Here is a 21,971-nt window from a genome sequence, read left to right on the forward strand (position 1 = left end):
GATTGATCGTTCCATGAACTCTACATATGTATCATGAACATGTCTGTCCATTTTTTGGGATAAGATATCTTATCTTGTTCGAGTTAAACACAGATGGATTCACGATTGTTATATATTTTAAAATCTATATATACCAAATATATAATAATACTACATACACGTATGTAGAACATCGAACGAGCTATTGCGATTAATATAAAAAGCAATGTGTCTTTTTTGTTGTTTTTTTTTTCGGAGACCGATAAAATAAACGAAAGAGAAATTCCATAGAGCAAATTCAGTACGATAGATACAAATCTATGAAGATTGTGTTTCGATTACAGTTCCTGCATGTAATATACGCGATTAAATGCTTCATTTTTTAATTGATACGAGACGCACGTAGAATTTTCATCGATTAATTTGTAGAAAATCCAATGATGGTGCGGAGAAAGATCCCCCTTTTTTTCTTTTTGATTCACAACATTATCGCGCCTTATCCATATGCACGTTAAATTTATCTGTTTCTTTTTCTTTTCATTTATTCTTTCTTTTTTTATTTCTTTCCTTCCTTCTTTCTTTTCCTCGAAGAACGCGTATACAAATTTCAATATAATAAGAAGGAAAGAAAAAATATATTAGTATCATTCGCCGGAGCTTTATTTTTCGACATTATTCGTAATCAATCGAAACCAGCGCAATTATTTTGATCATTTACATATTTTCGATCTTCACTGTTCTATAAACTAATTGTAATTTTGATTATCACCATTTGTTTGACCTGTTTGTTCCAGTATGATCGATCGCAATATTTCTGCGAACGAATTTAATTTGATTTTATTCGGAATACCAACGAAGAGATCTGCATTATCGACTCTTGGATTTATAGTTTAGATAATTACTAAATAATTAATTGGAGAATCTATCCTTTGTACTGTTTTATGTAAATGAAATGATTAAACATTCTGAACTTTTGCAACGTTAAAAAGATTAAAAGAGATAATCCGAATGGCGAAATAATTATGTTCATCGATTCTCAGAATAGCAAGTCTTTTGTAAAACCCATATCTTTACCTACAAATCATTTGTTACCATTGATTACAAATTCTTATAAGGATTAATACTTCAATTGTTTAATCAGACATCGATTTGTAGTATTTATTTTGTAAAGAAAATTATTGATCGTTTTGATACGATATTCGCGTACAGATAACTATACCTACTTTTTTTTTAGAATTTAATCTTCTAGAATTTGCAATCAATGTATTTCTCGAAACCCAGTTTCGAACATTTCGAATTCCACTTACTTTTGCAATATTTTGTAAGAAAAATCAAAGTATCGATGTGCTAACCGATCACTAGCTCATGTCACTTAGAAATTCGTACAGAAGATCCAATAAACAAATTGAACACTTATACGCAAACACATGATATTAAATATAACAAGTAATTAAGTAAGTAAGTAAGTAGATACTTCGGGGAAATAAAGACGTATTTACTAAGAAACGGCCTGTACAAGGTAGAAGTATCGATCGTTTAACTCTCGATAAAAATGTAGTATGTCATAATAATATTTTGTAAAATATAGTCCGATTAGTTTATCAGAAGTTAAAAACTCTTTTTCATATTACATTTGCTGCCAAATGAATAGAAAATAAAAAGGTCGAAAAAGATATTTGGATTATTTCATTTTGAAAGTAGTCACAATACGATCATGCGAATTGTGTTGATTTCTCTTTCGAATCTACGATACTTCGAGCTATGCAAGAAATTCCACGAAAGCTGATTTCGATAGTTATACACGATCAATACCTTGAAAGAGCAACACTGCTCGATAACGATAGATAAATAGATACGTGAATGTTCGTCGTGTATATAAGATACTTACGCGACCGACAGTTCATCGATGCTGGAATTTACAGATTACATCTCCCGAAATATTACGCCGAAATTCATTTATCACGAGTCGAATTTAATACTCACGATGAATCATTTTTGATTTTCATCGTCCCGTCGTTAGATCTTACGCGATTGCTGTTGGGTGTACTTCACTTTTTCGCATTATTTTTTTTTTTTAAATGGGAAAAACCAACTTTAACACATCTTGAGATTGAGTTTGATTGATCGTGAGAGAGTCAAGCGATCGATCGCTAAGATTTCGTATTTCAATTCCATTTCATTATTTTTTTTCTTTCTTTCTTTCATTTTAAGTACTTCGATGCTCTTACATTTTTAGATTTTATATATAAATAATACTTATATAACGTCAATTATAGACACGAAATAAGAGAACGTCGATCGCGATTATTATTATGATAAGTTGGTACAACCCATTGCTTTTCTTTTTCACCATACAAAAAAATGTCAATTATTTGCGCGCGAAACAACGGTAAAGTTCATTAATTTATTGCATCGTTCATGCGATGCTCTACTATGGACGAATACCAGAATCATAAATCTCTTTAAATGTTTCAATTAAAAACCAAGTGATAATAGTATCAAATAAATACTTTGTAATGACAACAAATCAATCACCGACCATAATCTCTCGTTCTAATTACGACCATAGTTCAAATTTATGGTACGTTTTATAATTTTTGCGTTACTCGTACGTCTTCTTCGAACTTGTTTCACATTTCCAAACCGTTAATTACCCTTTTCATATCGAAGCAATGTCAAATTTGGACATAAATGAATTCGAATAAATCGCAACGCGTATTTAATTGTCGTAAGTGTAATGACATAAATGTGTAATCGGCTAGAACGACGATGACGACGACGACGACAGCGACGACGAGTCTTTCCCTAATAGAAGGGATCCGAGAACACGGGATTCTTCTCATTCGTCATTAATCTCGAGAAGAGTTTGTGTCTGTCGTCAGGTAAATGTTGTTCCATAGCGTTGCGTTATTTCAGACGGTATTCGATATCGTTCGGCTTTGGCGGGTTATGTGGCGTAGTGTGATTGGTGATGAGCGTGCGAGGGTGGCTCTCCGAGCCAGGAATCCGGCGAGGGTGGAAAGTCGGGATAACCACCACCGCCACCGCCACCACCACCACCACCACCCCCACTCGATTCGTTGCTAAGATCCGATGCAGGTCCTGGTACCATTCCTCCTGGCCCTCCTGTATACAATTCAATAATTTTGTTAAATCTTCTTTTTAAAGGATTTCGCAATGAAAAAATAATAATATAATTAATTCTTACCGAGTGTAGTGTATACTGAAAGACCTGCATCTGGTGGGTATGGAAATTGTGGTGGTAAGGACGGTGATCGGGATGTCGATAGATAAGGTGGTGTCGTTGCACCTAAATAACCACGAGGTGGTCCACCGCTACCACTGTTTCCACCACCACCTGGACTCGCACCTTCTCCGTCCAATCCCATATTCACAACCGTCCCATAACTGTCGTTACTTAAATCTAAAATACCAGATTTATGTAATTTAGGGATAAGTACGTATGTATCTTTTATGTACTTTTTCAATAGATCTACATTAGTATTATTACGTAAGGAAATTAGAGATACAGAGAGCTATCTGAAGTGAGCGTAAACGAGTGACCGAATCAAACAGAAGGCATTAGTAGTGACGATGAAAAAGATAAAACTTGTCTAGTATGATGAGCCTTGGCGATAATAATTCAACTCGTTCGAATAGCACCCGACATTCGGCTTATGATAGATCTAGGGAAGATAAGCCGTGTCTCTTGATCGAAGATAATTCTTGTCCTACTAGGAATGCACGTGCCACCAATATCATTCCCACTTTCGCGACGTGGCAAACATGACAGACATGTTTTCTAACGCGTTTAATTCAGAATGGATTGCCTTCTGCATTATAAACAGATATTCTCGTGGTTGGACGCCTCGTGATGTCACGTTTCAATTTTATTATCTTTTCTCTGCCTTTAATCGTTGATCCCTTTGATCATCTTTATAACAATGTCGTCGTTTAAATAAATTCAATATCGGATATATATCGATATTTCGTCTCTGTATTTTATATATATATATAATAAAAATAATAGTAATATACGTGTATTCGAAAGAAAATTTTCCTTATTCGAAACAATTACACCGATTTCGAGTCGATATGATTAAATATTTAACATAAAACTTGCGTAGGCTTTTTGGTGTACAGCTAATGGGGGATATAAATTCAAGGATAATCCGCAATCTTCCGAAAATCTCAGGTATAGCAAGCTACCAGTTAGCCTTTGCAATCTCCTGAATATTTGAAGAAGATCGTCCTCTCCTCCCTTGTAGGTATCTTGCGAGCGATAAAGCGATTGCGGGAACGGAGTTTCGTGAGGATCGTTTTATCCAACGAGTTTCGTCTTTTGCGTGGGACGAAGAAACGATTCTTTTTTCAGAGAACCCACGTAATTCGCGTGTTTTCGCGTATATAAATATACATTTAAATATAAATGAAGATATATACATATATACATGTAAAAATAGATCAATTTTTTTGTTTTTATTTGGATCTACGAAAAACGAAGAAAAATACATCAATGATTTGTACATACCGTGGTGGCCAAAGGTTGAATCCAGATCAACTTTAAGTTCGTCCTTGTCAAGTAATTTGTCGTGCCTAGGCGAATGTCCACCCGCACTGGTACCTTTCATACTTCGAAAATACTGCGACCACCTTGTCCTACCGGCGTCCTTCTTCAGTCTCTTCTCCTTTGCCCTCCTTAACACGAATGATTCATTCTATTCCGATCTTGTTTCTATTTAATTATTTGACGAGAGAAAAATAAATATAATAACGAGAAGGATCGCTCCACTCTAAGAAAATGAATCACCAACTATATTTTCTTTCACGACTATTATCTAAAACTTGACGATTGGATAATCGGCACGCGTAGAAAATTTTTACAACTCCGAATCTCGTTTTTCCTTATCGGTTTATTGATTACGACGTCGATCTTAGAAAGCTGCAGAAGTAACTACTTAGTTAGTGACATTTCTTTTCCCGATATTCTCCTCGAGATTTCTTCGAGTGTAAGGTGCGATAGAAAGATGTATAAAAAAAAGGTAAGATAAAATAATATTCTTGGATATAGCTCACCTACTTTTGTTACTTTGTACCGCAGTATCGCTCACACGTACTTCAAGCGATAATAATAACAGGCGAAAAAGAAACGATAGTTTTAAGATTGTAGAAATTCTAAAACGATTATTTAATTTTCTTTACTTTTTTTGTTAATTCTTTTCTAGATAGTATTCGAAGGGAATAGGGATATCATATCGCGACGAGCACGTTCGATCGATTTGTACGGAAATTCTTATCGTCGGTATTCTCTTTCGACAAGTTAATGAATCCGAAGCATTTAATTCTATCTGTGGTCTCACGATTGGTCTTGCCCTACCCAGAAAAGGGCTTCGGAAACCTTGCCGGTTGGTACGGAATCCTTATGAGTGCCCAGCATCTCACAATTACTCATCTGCCTTGGCTTCGTTTAAATTTATCTCCCAACGAAGGCGCTTGCCTTTTTTGTTCGATAAACGATTCTAGTTCTGTTTATTCTTTCTCTCTCCTTGTTTTCAAATTGTTATGGAGAAAATTTTGTCGGATCGGTCTCTGTCTTGAAACATACGGTACGGAGCTCTATCTTATAAATCGTGAATTTATCTCGAAAATATCTTTAAAGTGGTTTACGTAATTCTAATAATACATGATTTTCGAATTTTGTTTTTCACGAGATAAATATTGACAAATTGTATTCGTACCTGTTTTGAAACCATACTTGGACGACACGCATATCCAGACCCGTGTCCTGCGAGAGTTGTTCCCGAACATGTCTCGCTGGCTTCGGACTGGTATTGTACGCCAATTTCAAGGTCTCCAATTGTTTCGCCGTGATCGTCGTTCGCGGCCTCTTGTTTGGTTGATCACCATCGATGCTACCGCCGTCGGCTAGTTCTGAAATTTGTTACAATTTTTGGTCGTAATCCTTTGATACACTTAACGTTATTACTGATATTAATAGAACGAATAAAATTCGGAGAAATTTAACTCGACGTTTAATTAATTTACAAGGATACCCGTAGAGTGAACGAAACAAAAATATAACCAATTGAGTTCGCTCCGGGGGTATCTTTCAATTTCCTACCCGCTGTTTCAATTTATTTTTCCAACAATTTATATTACCTTTTGCCTTGGCTTGTTCGTAGTCCGGTTTGCAGACGAGTTTCTTATCCTCCATGAGGTAAAATTCATCCCCTGTGTCCAACTGTCGCGAACAGAGTGCGCAGGAGAAACAGGTCAGATGATACACCAATTCTTGCGCTCTTCTTACCACTTGCGAAGGTGCCAATCCTTGGCCGCAGCCCGCGCATTTCGTCCCAAAACGCCTGCCACACCAACAACATACAACATTTTCACATTACATTCACACGTAAATGACAAGACTCTACCGGCTTTTAATCGAAACGCGTTATCTCTTTTTATTTCTTATCTTTATGAACGATTCAATTAAACAGGAACAACGATAAGATTTGTAACAATCATTGGTGCTTACTTGAAGAAATCGTCCTTGCAAAAGACATGGCCGTTTCTCGCGAAACATTTGTCCGTTAGCCTTGCTCCACAGTCTCGACAGGTCAGACATCTCGCGTGCCAACACCTTTCTAGGACCTTCAACACGTACCTATCCAAGATTGCTTCCTGGCAACCACCACATTTCGGTATCGAGGCTGGAACGAAACAGGATAACTAGAATTAAGGATAGTTCTCTATTCGAAAATGAATCGAATCGAATGTAGATAGAACAGTGTAGAAATTTGACAAGTGAACCAGCACAGCAACAGCTGCTCACTTACAATAAAGAATTTCCGGAATATGCGAGGGTAAGCCTAGATCGACGGCAGGTTGACTGAGAGGGTGCATGTCGTGACAAATGGTATTATCAGCGACGTTGTTACCAGTGTTGCGTCGATGTTGAGACTCCGGGCTACTTTGTGGCGGAGTGAGCATCTCCTCGCGAGCTCGCTGGTACATCCCTTCCAGCGGCAGAGTCTCACGACTCAACATCTCGAGGCTTATCATAGTCATAGCGATGAAGAAACGCGTCACAGAAATTCTCGTAGAACGTAACTCATCTCGAGAAGCGAGAGAATGAGATATGGAATATGTACATATATATATATATAATTGAGAGTAATCTTATCACATCATCTAGGATTTTGGTCCAATGTTATTATATTCCTATATGTTGATCTTTAGCACACAGTATTTACACTTGTCAATATTAATAAACAAGATTCGTCGTCACTGATAGTCTCTCTAACTCACGAATAAAAAAGATAACCAAAGAGAAAGCTTTGTTAAGGTGCGAAATAAAGTGTGTGTGAGGGAGAAAGAGAGAGAAAGAGAGAGATCAGAGGATGTAAAAGAAAAAGGAAGTAATGATGGAAAAAGGAAAGAAACAGAAAAAGAGATAGAAAAAGAAAGATAGAGATAAAGATATAGATAGAGGAGCGACAGAATGGAAAGCACGGATGACAAGACGGTTGCAGGCACACGACTGCTCTGTCGACTGTAGCGTTGCTAGTGCGCACGTGACATGCGTGGGTGTGGCGGGTCACTGGTGGGGCAAGTGTCAGGGTGATTGGGTGTGGTTTCTACCCATGCCACCCCGCTTCCGGTACCGATTGGAGGAAACTTTTACCGCCTCCAATATGGCGTACGAGCTGGACACCGTATTCGACGGGGGTTGCTTACAACCACCCTGACGACTCTTCTTACCCTCGTTGGCACCCCTCGAAGAACGGCGGATAAAAACAAAGGACTACAAATTTTGGCGACGGCGATATAAACGCGGACACACGCTTCCGAGGAAGTTTCTCTTCGTATCCATCGACGTTTTTACTCTAGTACGAGAATACTAGGTTTTACCGCTTGGCGATATTCTCGCTTTCCTGAATACGTGCTAAGTGTACAAAAAAAAAGCTTCCGATAAATTCACTCTCTTATCGAATATCACAAATTCTATCCTCACCTTTTTATCTTATAATTCAGTTTAACAATTTTCTATCATAGTTAGACTTTCCTTATTGCGTAGGGAGAATAATATTTTGAAGATTTATCATTTTAATCCGAAGAATATTCCTCACTAACTCTACTTTTTTCTTTTTTCTCTTTAATTAAAATGTCTCATTCTTTCCCTGATAATCAAACAAAAAATGAAAATATTTCGTTTCAGATAGCTTGTATTCATTCGTTAATATCCATTCATCCCATGAGCCACGCCTAGGATACCTTGGTATGTATTCATTGGAATCGTCGCGTAAAAGAATTCTCGAGCTTTCCCTTAGGAAACTCCTTTGGTATAAGGGACTGTCGGTGATTCGGGAAGGAACGGGGAGAATGTCGGAGAAAGGCGAAGGGGTGGTTGGTATCGGTGGGTGCTTGTGGTGGTGAGCTGACTCGACGAAGGGGATTGTGGAGAGCACAAAAAGAACCGAGCGAAATTAAGAACGGCCGTGCTACTGCTTCTGCTTCTACTTCTCCTACTACTGGTGAGGTCGCCATTTTATAATCTTAGTCGTGATCATTCGTGTATATATTCCTTTTCATCCCTTTTCTTTTTCTTTCCCTCTTTCTCTCTCTCTTTCTTTTTCTCTATCTCTATCTTTCTCTCAACGCTAGACGCAAGTGTATTCTCTTTCTCTTTCTCTTTCCATTTACACGAATGCACACACCGTCTCATCTTGGATATCCACGATCACGCGGCAGATATCCAAGGCGTTTCTAGATCTCTTTTCGCTTTACCGGCTCACCTTCATTTCGTCCTTGTCTTTCTGCTCGGAAGAAAATTCTAACTCCACCGCTAAAATATGGATTTTTCGAATGTATATCATATTTTTTTTGTCTCTCTCTTCCTTTTCTTCTTTATTTCTTGTACCTTCATAAAGTCGGATTAAATATTCCTAACTCAGATATATTTTATCGAATTTCTTTGTCGATAATGAAAACTTTGAAAATGTTTCTCAGATCCTATCAGATGAAAATATTTATCATCGATTGCAGTCATTCGCATCATAAAGTCGAATTTGATGTTCTTAATTATTAAAAATATTAAATCAGATTTTTATTTTTGTGATATAAAAAGTTTTAAAAGTAATGTTTAAAAATATTAGATCAAGCAGCAAAATTATCGATCGAAGTCGTTTATGTGATTTTTGAAAAAAATACCTAAATCGATTTGATAACCAACGCACCATAAAACTTGTGCTCTTTTCTTGAACGGTCATCCGTATAATCGTGCTCGTTAAGAAGAAAAAATAGCTGGCAAATTCAGTGATGATCGTGATCAATGAACGGACACCATCCTTAATGCACCCTAAAGCACGTTGAATTTTCCACCTCGCATCCGTGGGCAACAGATGGTCCACCATTTTGCATATATATCGTTGATCCTGTTAAATCTATCGCTTTTATGTCACTTTCGTTGCGGCTGAAAGGGACGAACGCATCGACGAAAAAGTCAGTCGCTTATGCTTTTAGTATACCTACACTATACCTTTCGACGAATGCAGTCATGCTTAGTTTGTGGCAACGAGGAGAAACCTAATCGATAACCATATTCAGTGGCTATAAATCATCGCGTTCTTTTTATTATAGTAATCTTATGTGGTTTTCTTCTTCGTTATAGGATTATCATATTTTTTTGCAGAATATGAACAATAATTATTCAAAATTATTATTACATGTATATAATGATAAATAAATAAATTATTTATTATAGACGAACGGATAAAAAAATTCTCAGATTTGATTTAAAAATTTATTTTCATACAAAATATTCTAAAAATTATCAATATTTTTCATTCGTACTTACTTTCTTAAAAAATCCTTGATAACCTCAAACCTTTTAAGTGCTTAATACTCTTGGCCAAAGTGCTATTCGTGGGTACGGAATACTTTTTCGCAAGTATTGGCTTTATTGATTGATTGTAGTAGCATAGTAATTTTTATATTAAGTACCTCTCTCTATCATAGTATTATTTTTATAATAGATAGATTATAGTAACAGATGTATACTAGCATAATTGATCAATTATATATAATACGAGTACCTAAGTTAGGTATATAATTCTTTCAAATAAAAAAGTACAAAAGACAAAGTTATTTTCTTATAAAATTTTTATACGACAAGACTCGAGATAACAATCAACGTTCACACAAACAGTAAAACGTATTCTTTACATTTATGTCGATGTAATTATATGTTCTATGCATTATATCGCATGCATGTATACACGTCCATAGTCCAGGCTGATAACTTTCTTTTTACCAAACGCATATTTGCGTCCATAGTATTAATTCTCAAAGGATTAAGAAAATAAAAAGAACAAGATAGATAATCTCTCTCTGTGGGACGATTTAGTCTCTCCGGTTTGGATCCGTACCTAAGCTCTTCGCATTTGTATCGTCGAGATCGTTGAAAGGGAAAATCAAGATGTCCGCTTTTTGCGCTTCTATTTTCGATAGATCTCTCTCTCTCTCTCTCTCTCTCTATCTCTTTCTTTCTCTTTTTCGTGAGGATGGAGAAGCTATTCAGGGAGTGTCTCTGCGATTGCGCGGCTTTGCTAATTTCCGTGGGCGTCCTTCTCGGCCTTCGATCACGCGAATCCACCCTTCGTCGGTTCCGCTGCACATGTCGACACGCCTCCAGGAGTCCTCCGTAAGCGTAAAAAGCATCGCCAGCGGGGGGTATAGAGGGTTTTCACGGCTTGGCAAGGGTAGATGCCGCGTTTGGGCTCACCTCGGGGGCTTGTGCCGAGCGGATGAGCCACGTAACAAAAAAAACAAAAAATAAAAAAAAACACACACAAAACAAGAAGGATAGAAACAAGAAGAGAACTCAAGCTTGCACGGTCTGCTACTCTGGAATAACATCCCCTTTGGCACCCTTGACCTAACAAATTATGACATTTATTATTTATTTCTACTATTTATTCTTGTTCATGTTGGACCTCGTAAATACCTTCCAGTAAAGGGACAAGAACGAAGGACACGAAGATGTACGAATAAAATTTATCTTTCTTTTTCATTTTCATAGAAATAATAATTTATATAAAAGGTATAGTGAAATTATGGTTATGGATACATTAGATCGTCCTAAAAGATTCTTGTTTTTTTCTTTGAGTTTAAAATTTTACTTATGTCGGTAAACTAAAATAAAATTAAAAAAAAAATTGTATGTAAAACTTATGAAAAAAAAGTAAGAAACTTTTTGGACGACCTAATATATACATAGATATGTAGAATTCGTGAAACTCTTGATACATAGAGGAAGATTGGAATATATTTATCCGTAAAATTGTATGAAATATTAATCGAATATGGTACGTAGGTAGGTATATATGCATGTTTAATCGAATTCGCAGCGGACAAATGCTCTCTATATCTATTTCTCTTCTTCTCACGTTCGGTATGAGCGTTTTCATAACGTTAACGGGTAATATATTATATCACCCTTGCAACACGTAAAGAGATTTGAATATATGCCACCTACTTGAACCATTTACGCATATGGTTTTCTTTCGGTGAACCCCTCCGAATTATTATGAAAACATATATGTATATCGCTAATGAAATTAATATTCGACAAGTGCAATCGCGAAACCCTTAAAATTCATCCGACGAAGCCAGCGGGGAAGTTGCGAGAAGTAATCTAAACGTTGCTCAGGATTTTTGAGGGATTTTTGGAACTACAACGAACAATACGAATAAAAGAGAACGAACAGATATATATATATGTCAATTCGCCTATTTTAGTCGATACGGTTTAAATAAATACCTGTAATAATCGAAATTTTAAAATATCGATGTAAAATATCCGAACGCAAAAGCGAGTAATTAATCTTATCAAATGTTCCACCATATATCTAATAATCAAATTACAATTATCGTTTCTCTTCTCGCTATTTTTATTAAAGAATATTTTTTTCTAAATATTATGGATTTCCTAGCGTCAAGTGCAATAATCGGAGCGTGCGCCGATGCCAGATGTGCCATTGTGACATGGAATTCTATGGTGCTAACGGGGGTTAAAGGGGGAATCAAAGAAAGAACTAGAAAATAAGAGAGGAAGAAAGAAGGGAGAAAGAAAGATTGAGAGAGAAAGAGAAAGAGAGTGAATTTTGCGCGGGTGTATCGTCACGGTAGACTACGTTGTCCCTCTCCTTTTCCATTTCGACTTTGAGTCTATGCAAACCCCCGTGTAACTTGCACACAACACCCCCGTGGAAAGCCCCTTGCGAGATTCACAAAGCTCGATGACAGAACCCTCCTATTGTCGTTTTGGTTCTGGCCGAGATCTCCAATGGTTAAATGGGCTTAAACGATGAACGTATGTATGCATATATGTATGCAATATATATATATATACATATATATGTTTTAGGTACGCATGCTTTTAACATGTAGATCTACTAGTAAATGTGCACGCGAGCGCACCCATGATTATGTAGTAAAGAGTAGTAAAGCCTTTCAAGCTACGTTTTTCTCTTTTCTAAACAAAACGAGTGATAATCAAAGGTAATACGATCCCCAGGGATCCACCCGCCTGCTGCTGCTGTTGCTGCTTATTGTCCTTATGTAATGCACCTTCTCCCTTCCTTCTCATTTTCTCTCTTCTTCCTTTTCTCCAAACAGTTCGATATCTGTCAGAAATCAAAAAGTCGAATACGACTGAATATCTCCGGGGCAACATCTTCCGATGTTTTGACGACAAGATGGAAAGAGAAATACAGAAGAAGAAGAAGAATTCCATGAAAAACGATAAACGTCAATTGACGTTTTTTGAGGATAGACAAATAAAAAATATGAATTTTTAAATAATCTAACGTTATTATATCAAATGTTAATGTTTTAAGAGAGAAAGAGAGAGAGAGAGAGAGAGAGAGAGTTTAGTATTTTTTTATGTCCATAATGCTCTTGTATAATTTAATGCATGCAGAACAATTTACAGAAAAATATTCATTCTTCAATAAAAAGAAAAAAAAAGATACATGCTAATGTAAAATATATCGCTCTTAAATTGTTTTGAAAAATAAATTTATTTTATTTAACTTTAAAGCACTTATTTTTTTATGTTAGGAATATCCTGTTTCTCTGAATTTATGTAGTGATTCCAAACTTTTAGTCGGGTAATTGTATTTGTTCATACGCATATATTTATAGATGTATAATTATATACGTTGATTCCGTTTATAGAGAGAGTATCGAGAATGATAATTATAACATCGTAATAGACTTTGACAATATAGCAATTAATATGGAACCTTTGTATTTATTATTCATCGTTTACATAGAAGCAGCAAAGAGAAGTTAATAATCATGACTGTATGCATATATTCATTACTAGTACTATGAACCCAAAATAATCGTAAAGCGAAAAAGAAGTCGTAAATAAAAGTTGCTAGTGCGGTGGTGGTGGTGGTGGTGATGGAGGTGGTGGTAATAAAAATAAATCTGACGTGCCTAGTCGTGGACATTAATAAATCTAATATCTTCCGACCGATAAAACGAGAGAGGACGAGCTAGCTTACTTTTTTGTCCCTTTTTCTTCTCTCGACTGTTTTCGGGGAGGCTAACAGTTTGGATGGGTCGCGTAACCATACGAAAAATCATTGTGAATTGTGCAAATAAGTATAAAATTCAGACAATGTGTCCGCGGAGCCGAATAACGCACGAAGAGGATAAACCTAGGGGTGAAATCTTTTCGACGGAATTGTTTTCTCTCTTTCTTTCCTTCTTTTTATTTATTTTTTTTTATTTTCTTTTTGTCTTCGTACTTTCAAACTAAACGGCTTACCATTTCAAGACAAACGTCAATGATTTATGCAATGTCTTTTGGTTTTCTAATTTTCTATCCTCCAACACTTTTTTTTTATTTATTTTTATCAACATTTCTAGCAATATATTTAAAAAGAAGAAAACGAAACAAAAGTTCGCGAATAATCAAAAGATTCACGATCGATTTATTATCCAAGTTCAAGAAACACTTCCAAGTACTAAATCCTATGTGCTTATTGAGTCATCAAAGTAAAGCAGTTCAGTAGCTATATCATCGAAGCAAGTAGAATGCCAACTAAATGGGGTACTCCTCGAGGATGGATGATGGTTCCTCCTCGGTTGCATTATTTATGCGTAACGCCCATTGCGTGTCCTGCATATCCATACGCACAGGCTTGCGCATATGGGGACATTAGCTAGACCATTAACTATTTTATCCACATACTGGTGCTTCTGTCCTGGAAACTTGAAGTTAATCGTGGGTAGCTTTCGCACTTTCTACATTATGCATACGCTTGCTTTATGACCTTGAATTGTACGAATTTTAGGGTAGAACTTTATACATCACTCATATATACATATATTATACACAGTATTATTAACAGATGTAAAAACATTAACATTTAATAGAAATAATTCTAAAATTCAGACGACAAATAAAACCATTTCTTTTTATAATCAATGTGATTTCATTTTTATATTTACATTTAAACTTGAACACGAATACACGTAGAACTAATACAGATATACACGTATCCGTTTAGCCCACTTCCTTTTTCCCGCGTGCGGTCACGAAAGATCTATAGATCGGAGAAGGAGCGGTCACGAGTGTCTATCTACAGTACGAACACATAGGTGTGTAAGTGTTACGTAGCTACGAGAAAAGCGGATCAGTACGCACACACGTTCTCAGGATATGTACTGCGGGTTAGAACATTTAGCGAGTACATTAAGGAAATTGCGTGGACTCTTTGCACCGCACCCTGCTATAGGGCCGACGCACTCACATTCCAACTATTTTAACGTGTATGTGTTATATCACACGTATGCACACGAATGGGGAAGAGTAGTGGAGTAAAGTAAGGCCTTCCAGCTCGTGGAGATTGGTTTTTGTAAAGGATGTGTTCTCGCGCGTGCGTGTGTTCTCTACCTCTCTTTCTCTCTTTCTATTTCTCTGTCACACGTTGGTGGTGAGAAAGTGGTGAAATATGGGTAGAGAAAAAGCAGGAGGAAAGTGTATGGAGGGAAAAAAGGATAAGAGGGCGAAGGATAAAGTAGAGGAATAGAAGAAGACGATATTAAAGAGAGATAGAAATAAAGATAGAGATAGAGAGATAGAGAGAATCGTATCGAAGGGGAGACGACAACGTGGATCGTAGCAGACCTCGGTGAGACAAGTAGGGTCAAGTGAACTAAAGCGAAACTACCGGGGGATGGTGGTGTTAAGGAGACAATATATGCCCCCGTGCTAGGGACGAAGATGGCTTTAATCTATTACCGACCGGCTCGGGCCAAGTGGCTTCTTGTTACACGCTCGTTTGGACGAAACGGAGTCTAAACTGATCCGCTAAAACTGACTCTGACTCCCTTTTATTAATCAAATTTACTTACTTCCCGAACTTTTCGATCCGCTTCGATCTACTTCGACGAACAACAGATGATTTATGCGTTACTTGCAATTTCAATATCTCCTCACCTGTTTTCTTTAATTCGTTTCTTTATTTTGTTACCTGACTAACGGTAACAAGATTTCTATTGCGTAAATGGCAGATGTCAAATCGAGTTTCGAGTTGACGAATTCAACAACCCTTTTTCTTATATTCTCCGACCGAACGAATTATCGTTAAACGTGATTCGAGTCATGGTACCGCGAACCGAGTCGAATTACTTCCGGAAAAGGTCGAGAAGCCGGAAATCAAGAGGTCGGCCAGTGGTGTGTCGAGTCGTGATTAATATTTTCTTTCCTTTTTTTTTTTTCGTTTCCTTTTCCTCTCTTACCTATTCTCTATCTTTCTCTCTCTCCCTACCTGCCTCTTTCTTTCTCTCTCTCTCTCCCTTTTTTTTCTTTCTCTGTCTTTTTACCGGCGAGACGGCTCACTGATCACAGCTGCGTCTCCTCTCGCTGTTTCTTTTCACGCCGGTGATATACGATCGCGAGGTTAACGAGTGACGCAAGAAGCCCGTCCGATGGAGAGAAATTCGCGTTCCTTTGTCTTTTTAGCTCTTTCGTTTTCTCTCTCTCTCTCTTTTTCTCTCACCCGCGTCTTTTGTCGTTTCGTTCCTTTTTCGAAAACGCGACGTTGCGGTTGTGCTTTCACCCGACTGCAAAAGTTCTCGTTTAATCTTCCTCCTCTCTCTCTCTCTTTCTCTCCTCTTTTCCTCTTTCCTTCCTATCTTCTTTTTCTACTTTCCTTTTTTTTGCTGCTTTCTTTTTTGTTGTTTTTTGTTTTGTTGTTGTTGTTGTTGTTGTTGTTGTTGTTGTTGTTGTATAAGAGCTACGAGAAGAGAGAAAAAGAGAGAAAGAGAGAAGCTTTTTCTTTCGCCGTTTTCTTTCGCGTTCGACGCTTCCTCCGTTTGCGTCGATTTAACGATAGGCGGCAAGTTTTTTGCCTTGCATCCTTGTGTTAACGAACGATTTCGTTCTCATTTATTCTCAGTTGTAACTCTGCGATAAATTCCGATAGTAAATCGTCGCAACTTAGGACGTATAATCGTCTTCGTTGGTCGTCGAGTCGCTAAATAATACCGACATAGATCGGATAACCCAACGTCGGCAAGTAATCGGACACCAGCAGAACAGTTAACTTGGAATCCCTGTAAGCTCTCCAAATGACACCTGTAAAAAGCGGTGATCCTTTTTTGGAAAGGGAAGCTCAAAGAATGTCAGGCACGAGCGAGTTATCACGGTGGCTTCGCCATCTGTTTCTTGACACGTGCCACCGATGTTTTTATATTTCTCTAAAGCAAGTAAAAAGTATCATCTCGAAAGAGACACGTGATTATATCTACGTATGCATATCTGGAAAAATTTCTTTTCATTTTCCACCGTGAGAAGGCGAGTTCGTATGGTTTGCCATTCTCCTTTGGACGACCCATGGGTACCATAACAGGTCGAGTGTGCAACAATATCAGCGTAGACAACACCAGCATCAGCACAATGGCACACGATAACACTTGCAACATAGGACCCTAAGCACGTACAGCTTTCTCTCTCTCTTTAAATCTATCTATCTCTGTCTGTCTCTGTCTCTCTTTTGACCATTCGAATGGCCGACTTCTCGCACGGAAAACCCCATGAGTCTCTCCTACAATATGCTACCATGTACATTGGATACTCTTGGGTTTGGTATTTGCTGTACTGTTCCCATAATTCTCTAGAGTATACTCTAGGCTTGTTACATCTCTCGGGACTTGATCCCAGTGATATAATGTGAGAATCGAAATACGTCCTCTGTCTTGTCAAAGAAAGCTACTACTTTTTAATGTCAAGTGTCACCTTTATTATTCATACCAACGTTAAACCGTATAGCATTTTATGGTTAAAGTCAAAAGGGGAAACACATTGGGATTTCTTCTTTTGACTTTCCTTTTTGTAATCCGATAAAATAGCTCATATGCAATACACGTCATTCGTGTTGTTGTCATGGTGGTAGATCAACAGCGTTAAAGTAATATAGTTTGCGAGGTTGATCATCGAAACCGAGTGCAGCTGTCGGAAACCTAAAGGATGTTAAGAACCGTGCGGCTTCATAGGGGTAAAGAGATCTTGGCATGCATCATAGAACAGGTGTGGAAACCTTCGTATTCTTTTCCTCTTTCTATCATCTTTTTACTCGTCTATATTCTTTTTAAACATTATTCTGTACTTTTATTTATTATCGACATATTTGTCAATTAAATGACAACGAGTATCAACGAAAAAATAAAATAAAGAAGCGTCAATAATTCTCTTCCGTTTTATCGTGGAAAAGAAAATTGTATCAAAGTTTTATAAATGGACCGTGTAGCGATTCGAAGAAGAAGGATTAATAGCAGGCCGAAATAAATCCGACATACAAACGGATCGATGTTCAAATCTCAACCGTAGATAGATCTTAATTCGAGGATTTCCTTCAACGTTTACGAATCAATAGGGCTCAACTGTAAATGAATTTCACTCTAACGATCTTCGATACACGTTTAACAATAAGAATTCAAATATTGAGACGCTAATTGAAATTGTCTTACTTTTTACTATGTTTTTTAAATACATTGTTATTTTATTATTTATTTTTTGTTAGACTTTTCTAATATCTTAGATTACACGCCGGACATGAAGAGAAAAAAAGATAGAAAAAAATCCTATGCACGACAAGAAGTATAGTAGGATTCTATACGTGACGTTCGATGGTTTCTGTACGACGAAGAAAGAGGAGTAAGAGAAGAAAGAGGAGAAAGAGGAGAAAGAGGGCCTACGTTTCAAAGCGTACACTCCTGCTTCGAGCTATCCCAAAATCCCTTGGGAAATCAAGGAAACACAGGATTTGGTCGTATTGGTGTGTGTATCCACGAAGAGGCGTAGACCGGATCTCACGCGTGTAAACGAAGAATCGTTTCCAATGTGTTCAAGTACGAGTAAAAATGTTCACTTTTCTAAGGGTTTACAGCGATGGAGTTTTTATTGTTCTTATCAGCTAAAGACAAAGATATTCTATTTAAATCCTTCCTTATTTTGTTATTTCTTTTTGTATTTGTATCGAATATGAAAGAAAATTTATGGTGGTCCACGACATTATTTTTAACTTGGTAGAATTTCCATTCCTTTCTTATGCTTCATTAAATACTATCGTTGAATCGATTAATACAACGTAGTTATAGATATATATATAACGTAGGTAAATTTTACGATCAAATATGACGCGAAATGGATATTAGGCCGGTATCAATGTACCCCTTTGAAATCGTAGTAATTGAGAAATCTTTTTAAAAAATTGGTAAGGTAGGCGGACGAATGTACGTATGTATGCATGTTATAGCATATTTGCAAAGCCGATGTAGCTACATAGGGAAAGAAGGAAAGAGAAAGAGAGATGAAGCCAGAGCACAAACGTTATATTTGCACGTTCATCCATCGATTCGTCCTGAAAGCACGTACCGAAACTTCCCATCGTATTGATACAATCTATTAACATAGGATATTTATTCGCAATGCGACCTCGTTTTTCGAACGAAAGAAATTATTCCTACGATTATGATTAGGTCATTCGAATTATTCCAAAAATGACCGATAGTTAGTACCTATATTTTTCAATTACATACAAAATCGAAATCATTCTTTTATTTCTTGGGATATAATACCTGGTTGTTTATGAATGATGGACAATAATTCAACTGTTTCGTGTAGTTGTCTAGTTGGAATTTCATTGTTTTTTGTGTCTCGGTTGCAAAATTGCGTCAATTCAGAAGAAGACGCGGAATCAAAGGTAATCGTTGGCGTTCAACAGAATTTTAAGGATGAATATGGTACATAAGCTTTATATTAGAAAATAATGATGTTATACAATAAATTTAAAAAATATCGAAAAAGTAACAAAAAGAAAATCATTAGGATAGTCCAGAGAACGTATAACGTATATTGAGAAATGTTTTGTATTTTTCCCGTGAACAAAAATTATTTTCCTAGAATTTGATTAACATTTTTGATATTGTTCAACATTTATGTTTGTATTTGTGTATGTTCATATGCACATACGTGCTTGCAACCTGCTAGGATGAGCTTTGAGAATTATCGAACGTGGAGGATCAATGGACACAATTATCTGGTCACGTGTCGTGGCAGCATGTAGTCCTAGATACAAAGCAGGTTCTTTCGTCCTTCTTCGAAGGATTCGACGTTGATGAATGTCACGCACGTGACGGCTGTCGAACAGTACGTCGAACCACAAAGTTTTTTGAAAAATTACTTTCCCTTCGAATGATCGACTATTTTCTGGATTGTTACGTGTAGGTAGTACCACTTTCTTTACTAACTTTTCAATCTTCGAATGTTATATCGTTTCAATGAAAAGTATTTAAACGAATAATAATAAGGGAAATTCAACTTCTATGATTCTGAAGTTATTATCTCCTTTATTTTAGATCCACGAAGTAACCTTTAATTGTAAGAATTCGTTTGCATAAAAAGAAAATAAGCGAAAATAAAAGAAGAAGAATATAATTCCTTATTCCTTTCGTTTTAAAAGCTTGAAGTAGTTTAGTCGGAAAGTTTACTTTCCCCCGTCCTAACCACGATTCTTCCTCATGCGCCGATTTTCATCCTAATTATTGTTACCAACGATAAGTCGTAATAATTAAGAGGGACGCGCGAGTCTTCTCGAGGGTCGACGTAGCCAAATAAAATCCAGATCACTCCCTTTCGTCCCGAGGGATCGACGATCCCACGATCGGAGAAAGACAAGGACAGATTCTACGAAACATCAAGAAGATATCCACAGATCTTCAGTCGATAATCGAATTTTGTTTGCTACTCAGGGTAGATTGTTATCATTGATACCCGTGGAAATAGTCGATTATTTTATTTTCCTTATTGATATTTATCTAAGCCTTCATATATGCGCGTATGTCAGTCGTACGTAGTTTAATGTTTTTCAAAATCAATGTTAGCTTCGCAAAGTAATAAAGTTTGGCCCAGTTGACGTGGAAAAGCTTATGGCGGTACAAGTTTGTCATATATGTATGTGTACATATGTGTGTGTAGGTACATATATCCGTCGTTTGGCAGGTCAGGTAATCAGGCGTAATGCTTTCATGTTTGGAGCATGCTCTCTATCTGCAACACGCATGATAGGCAACGTTAATAATGTCCCACGAGAGTTTAATCTCCGAATCCGAAACGTGCGTGCACGGTATTTATGCGTTTCTACCTTTATTAGTGGACTTTAAAGCGGGTCACTTAAAAACATAAATTATCAACATATTCATGGATCTTCGAAAATATGACGTTCTAAGTAACTCTAAACTTTAACGAATAGATCAAATCTATAATTTTAGTTACCAGCACGAAAAATATCTAAATCATATGAATAAATGTTATCTATATAAAATCTAAAACAAATGTTTTTTAACTTATAGAATAACAAAATACTAATTAATTTTATAAATTAATTGTGTTAGAAACTTTTTGCCGATCACTGTATAATAATTATTTATCAATTAGATCACATGTAATATTTTTTAAAGAAGAAAGAATAAATGCCATATTCTCCGGGTTTTCATATTTCATTTTAATTTGTATATTATCATCCTCGAAATTAATTATCTCGAATTTTCTCGAGTTAAAAGTATTATTTTAGTTTTACCAAATTCGGTGGATATCAAAAATGTTCTATCGGTGAAAACTACCTACCCTCGTATATCTATCGCTCTCTCCCTTCCCCTTTTTCCTTTTCCTCTACACCCTTCCTACAACACACGTACATTTTTCATTCGCGAAGGAGGAACATCCCGCAGTAGAAATCCCCATTCGGCTGCCTATTCTAGCGAGCGTAACCTACAAAAGTCAAAGGCGTCTCTCCCGTCTCCTCCATGCTGATCCTCCTAGATTTTAATCAAGGGCTGCGTGTACCTATTAAGGGCAGCTATTGTGCGTGGGTGTATCGTGAATACTACCGGAGCAACGTTCCTTTCCCTTAACGTCATAACACTTCGACGATAAACAGCAGGGGGTGGGGTTCCTGACTTTACTCCCCGACTGTGCACGTCACTTGTCGCTCCCGATTATTATTTTTGGATTGAAAGGAAAAGGTAAAATTACGTCTTAATTTGTTTACGTTGTCGTTAATAATTCTCAATGATTTTTATATCTATCTAAGAACATTTTGAGTATTTCATTTTTCCAAGTATAAAAACACAAGATAAATATTATTGCTAGTTAATAAATTTAATAAACGTATAAACGTGTAAACCTTCATTCTTTACACAAACAATATAGTTTACCTATCTTTCGTTAAAGTTTTAATTTCGTTACGGAAGGAAGGGTTAAAGGAAAAAGTAAAATAAAATAAATCGCGATTAAGATCTATGAGATACTATCGAGGATAGGATGCGTAACTGGTTCGTTAAAAATTCAGTCGAATATCTATTTATCTCCGACTTGGAAAAATGATCGTTCGACTTTCTCCGCGTGTGTTAAAGGCTAT

The 21,971-nt window shown here is 36.7% G+C and overlaps 1 protein-coding gene across 3 annotated transcripts in view; it reads right to left on the reverse strand.

The window, feature by feature from the left end:
* Window positions 1-2,327: 2,327 nt before the first annotated feature.
* LOC122522287 (LIM/homeobox protein Lhx3) overlaps window positions 2,328-21,971 on the reverse strand; it is a 34,974-nt gene continuing 15,330 nt past the window's right edge. Inside the window, exons 1-7 of one of the 3 annotated variants that reach the window (XM_043643211.1) lie at window positions 6,810-7,298; window positions 6,509-6,683; window positions 6,139-6,350; window positions 5,718-5,910; window positions 4,511-4,677; window positions 3,188-3,403; window positions 2,328-3,105 (exon numbers count right to left, since the gene is read on the reverse strand). In XM_043643211.1, the coding sequence (XP_043499146.1) occupies window positions 2,927-3,105; window positions 3,188-3,403; window positions 4,511-4,677; window positions 5,718-5,910; window positions 6,139-6,350; window positions 6,509-6,683; window positions 6,810-7,041 (1,374 nt within the window). In that variant the 5' untranslated portion in view covers window positions 7,042-7,298 and the 3' untranslated portion in view covers window positions 2,328-2,926. Of the gene's footprint in view, window positions 3,106-3,187; window positions 3,404-4,510; window positions 4,678-5,717; window positions 5,911-6,138; window positions 6,351-6,508; window positions 6,684-6,809; window positions 7,299-21,971 lie in introns of those variants that run through there. The other 2 variants (XM_043643210.1, XM_043643209.1) reach the window with 2 other exon arrangements.

The sequence above is a fragment of the Polistes fuscatus genome, unplaced genomic scaffold, assembly GCF_010416935.1.
Source record: "Polistes fuscatus isolate 324 unplaced genomic scaffold, CU_Pfus_HIC Scaffold5, whole genome shotgun sequence".
NCBI lineage: Eukaryota > Metazoa > Arthropoda > Insecta > Hymenoptera > Vespidae > Polistes > Polistes fuscatus.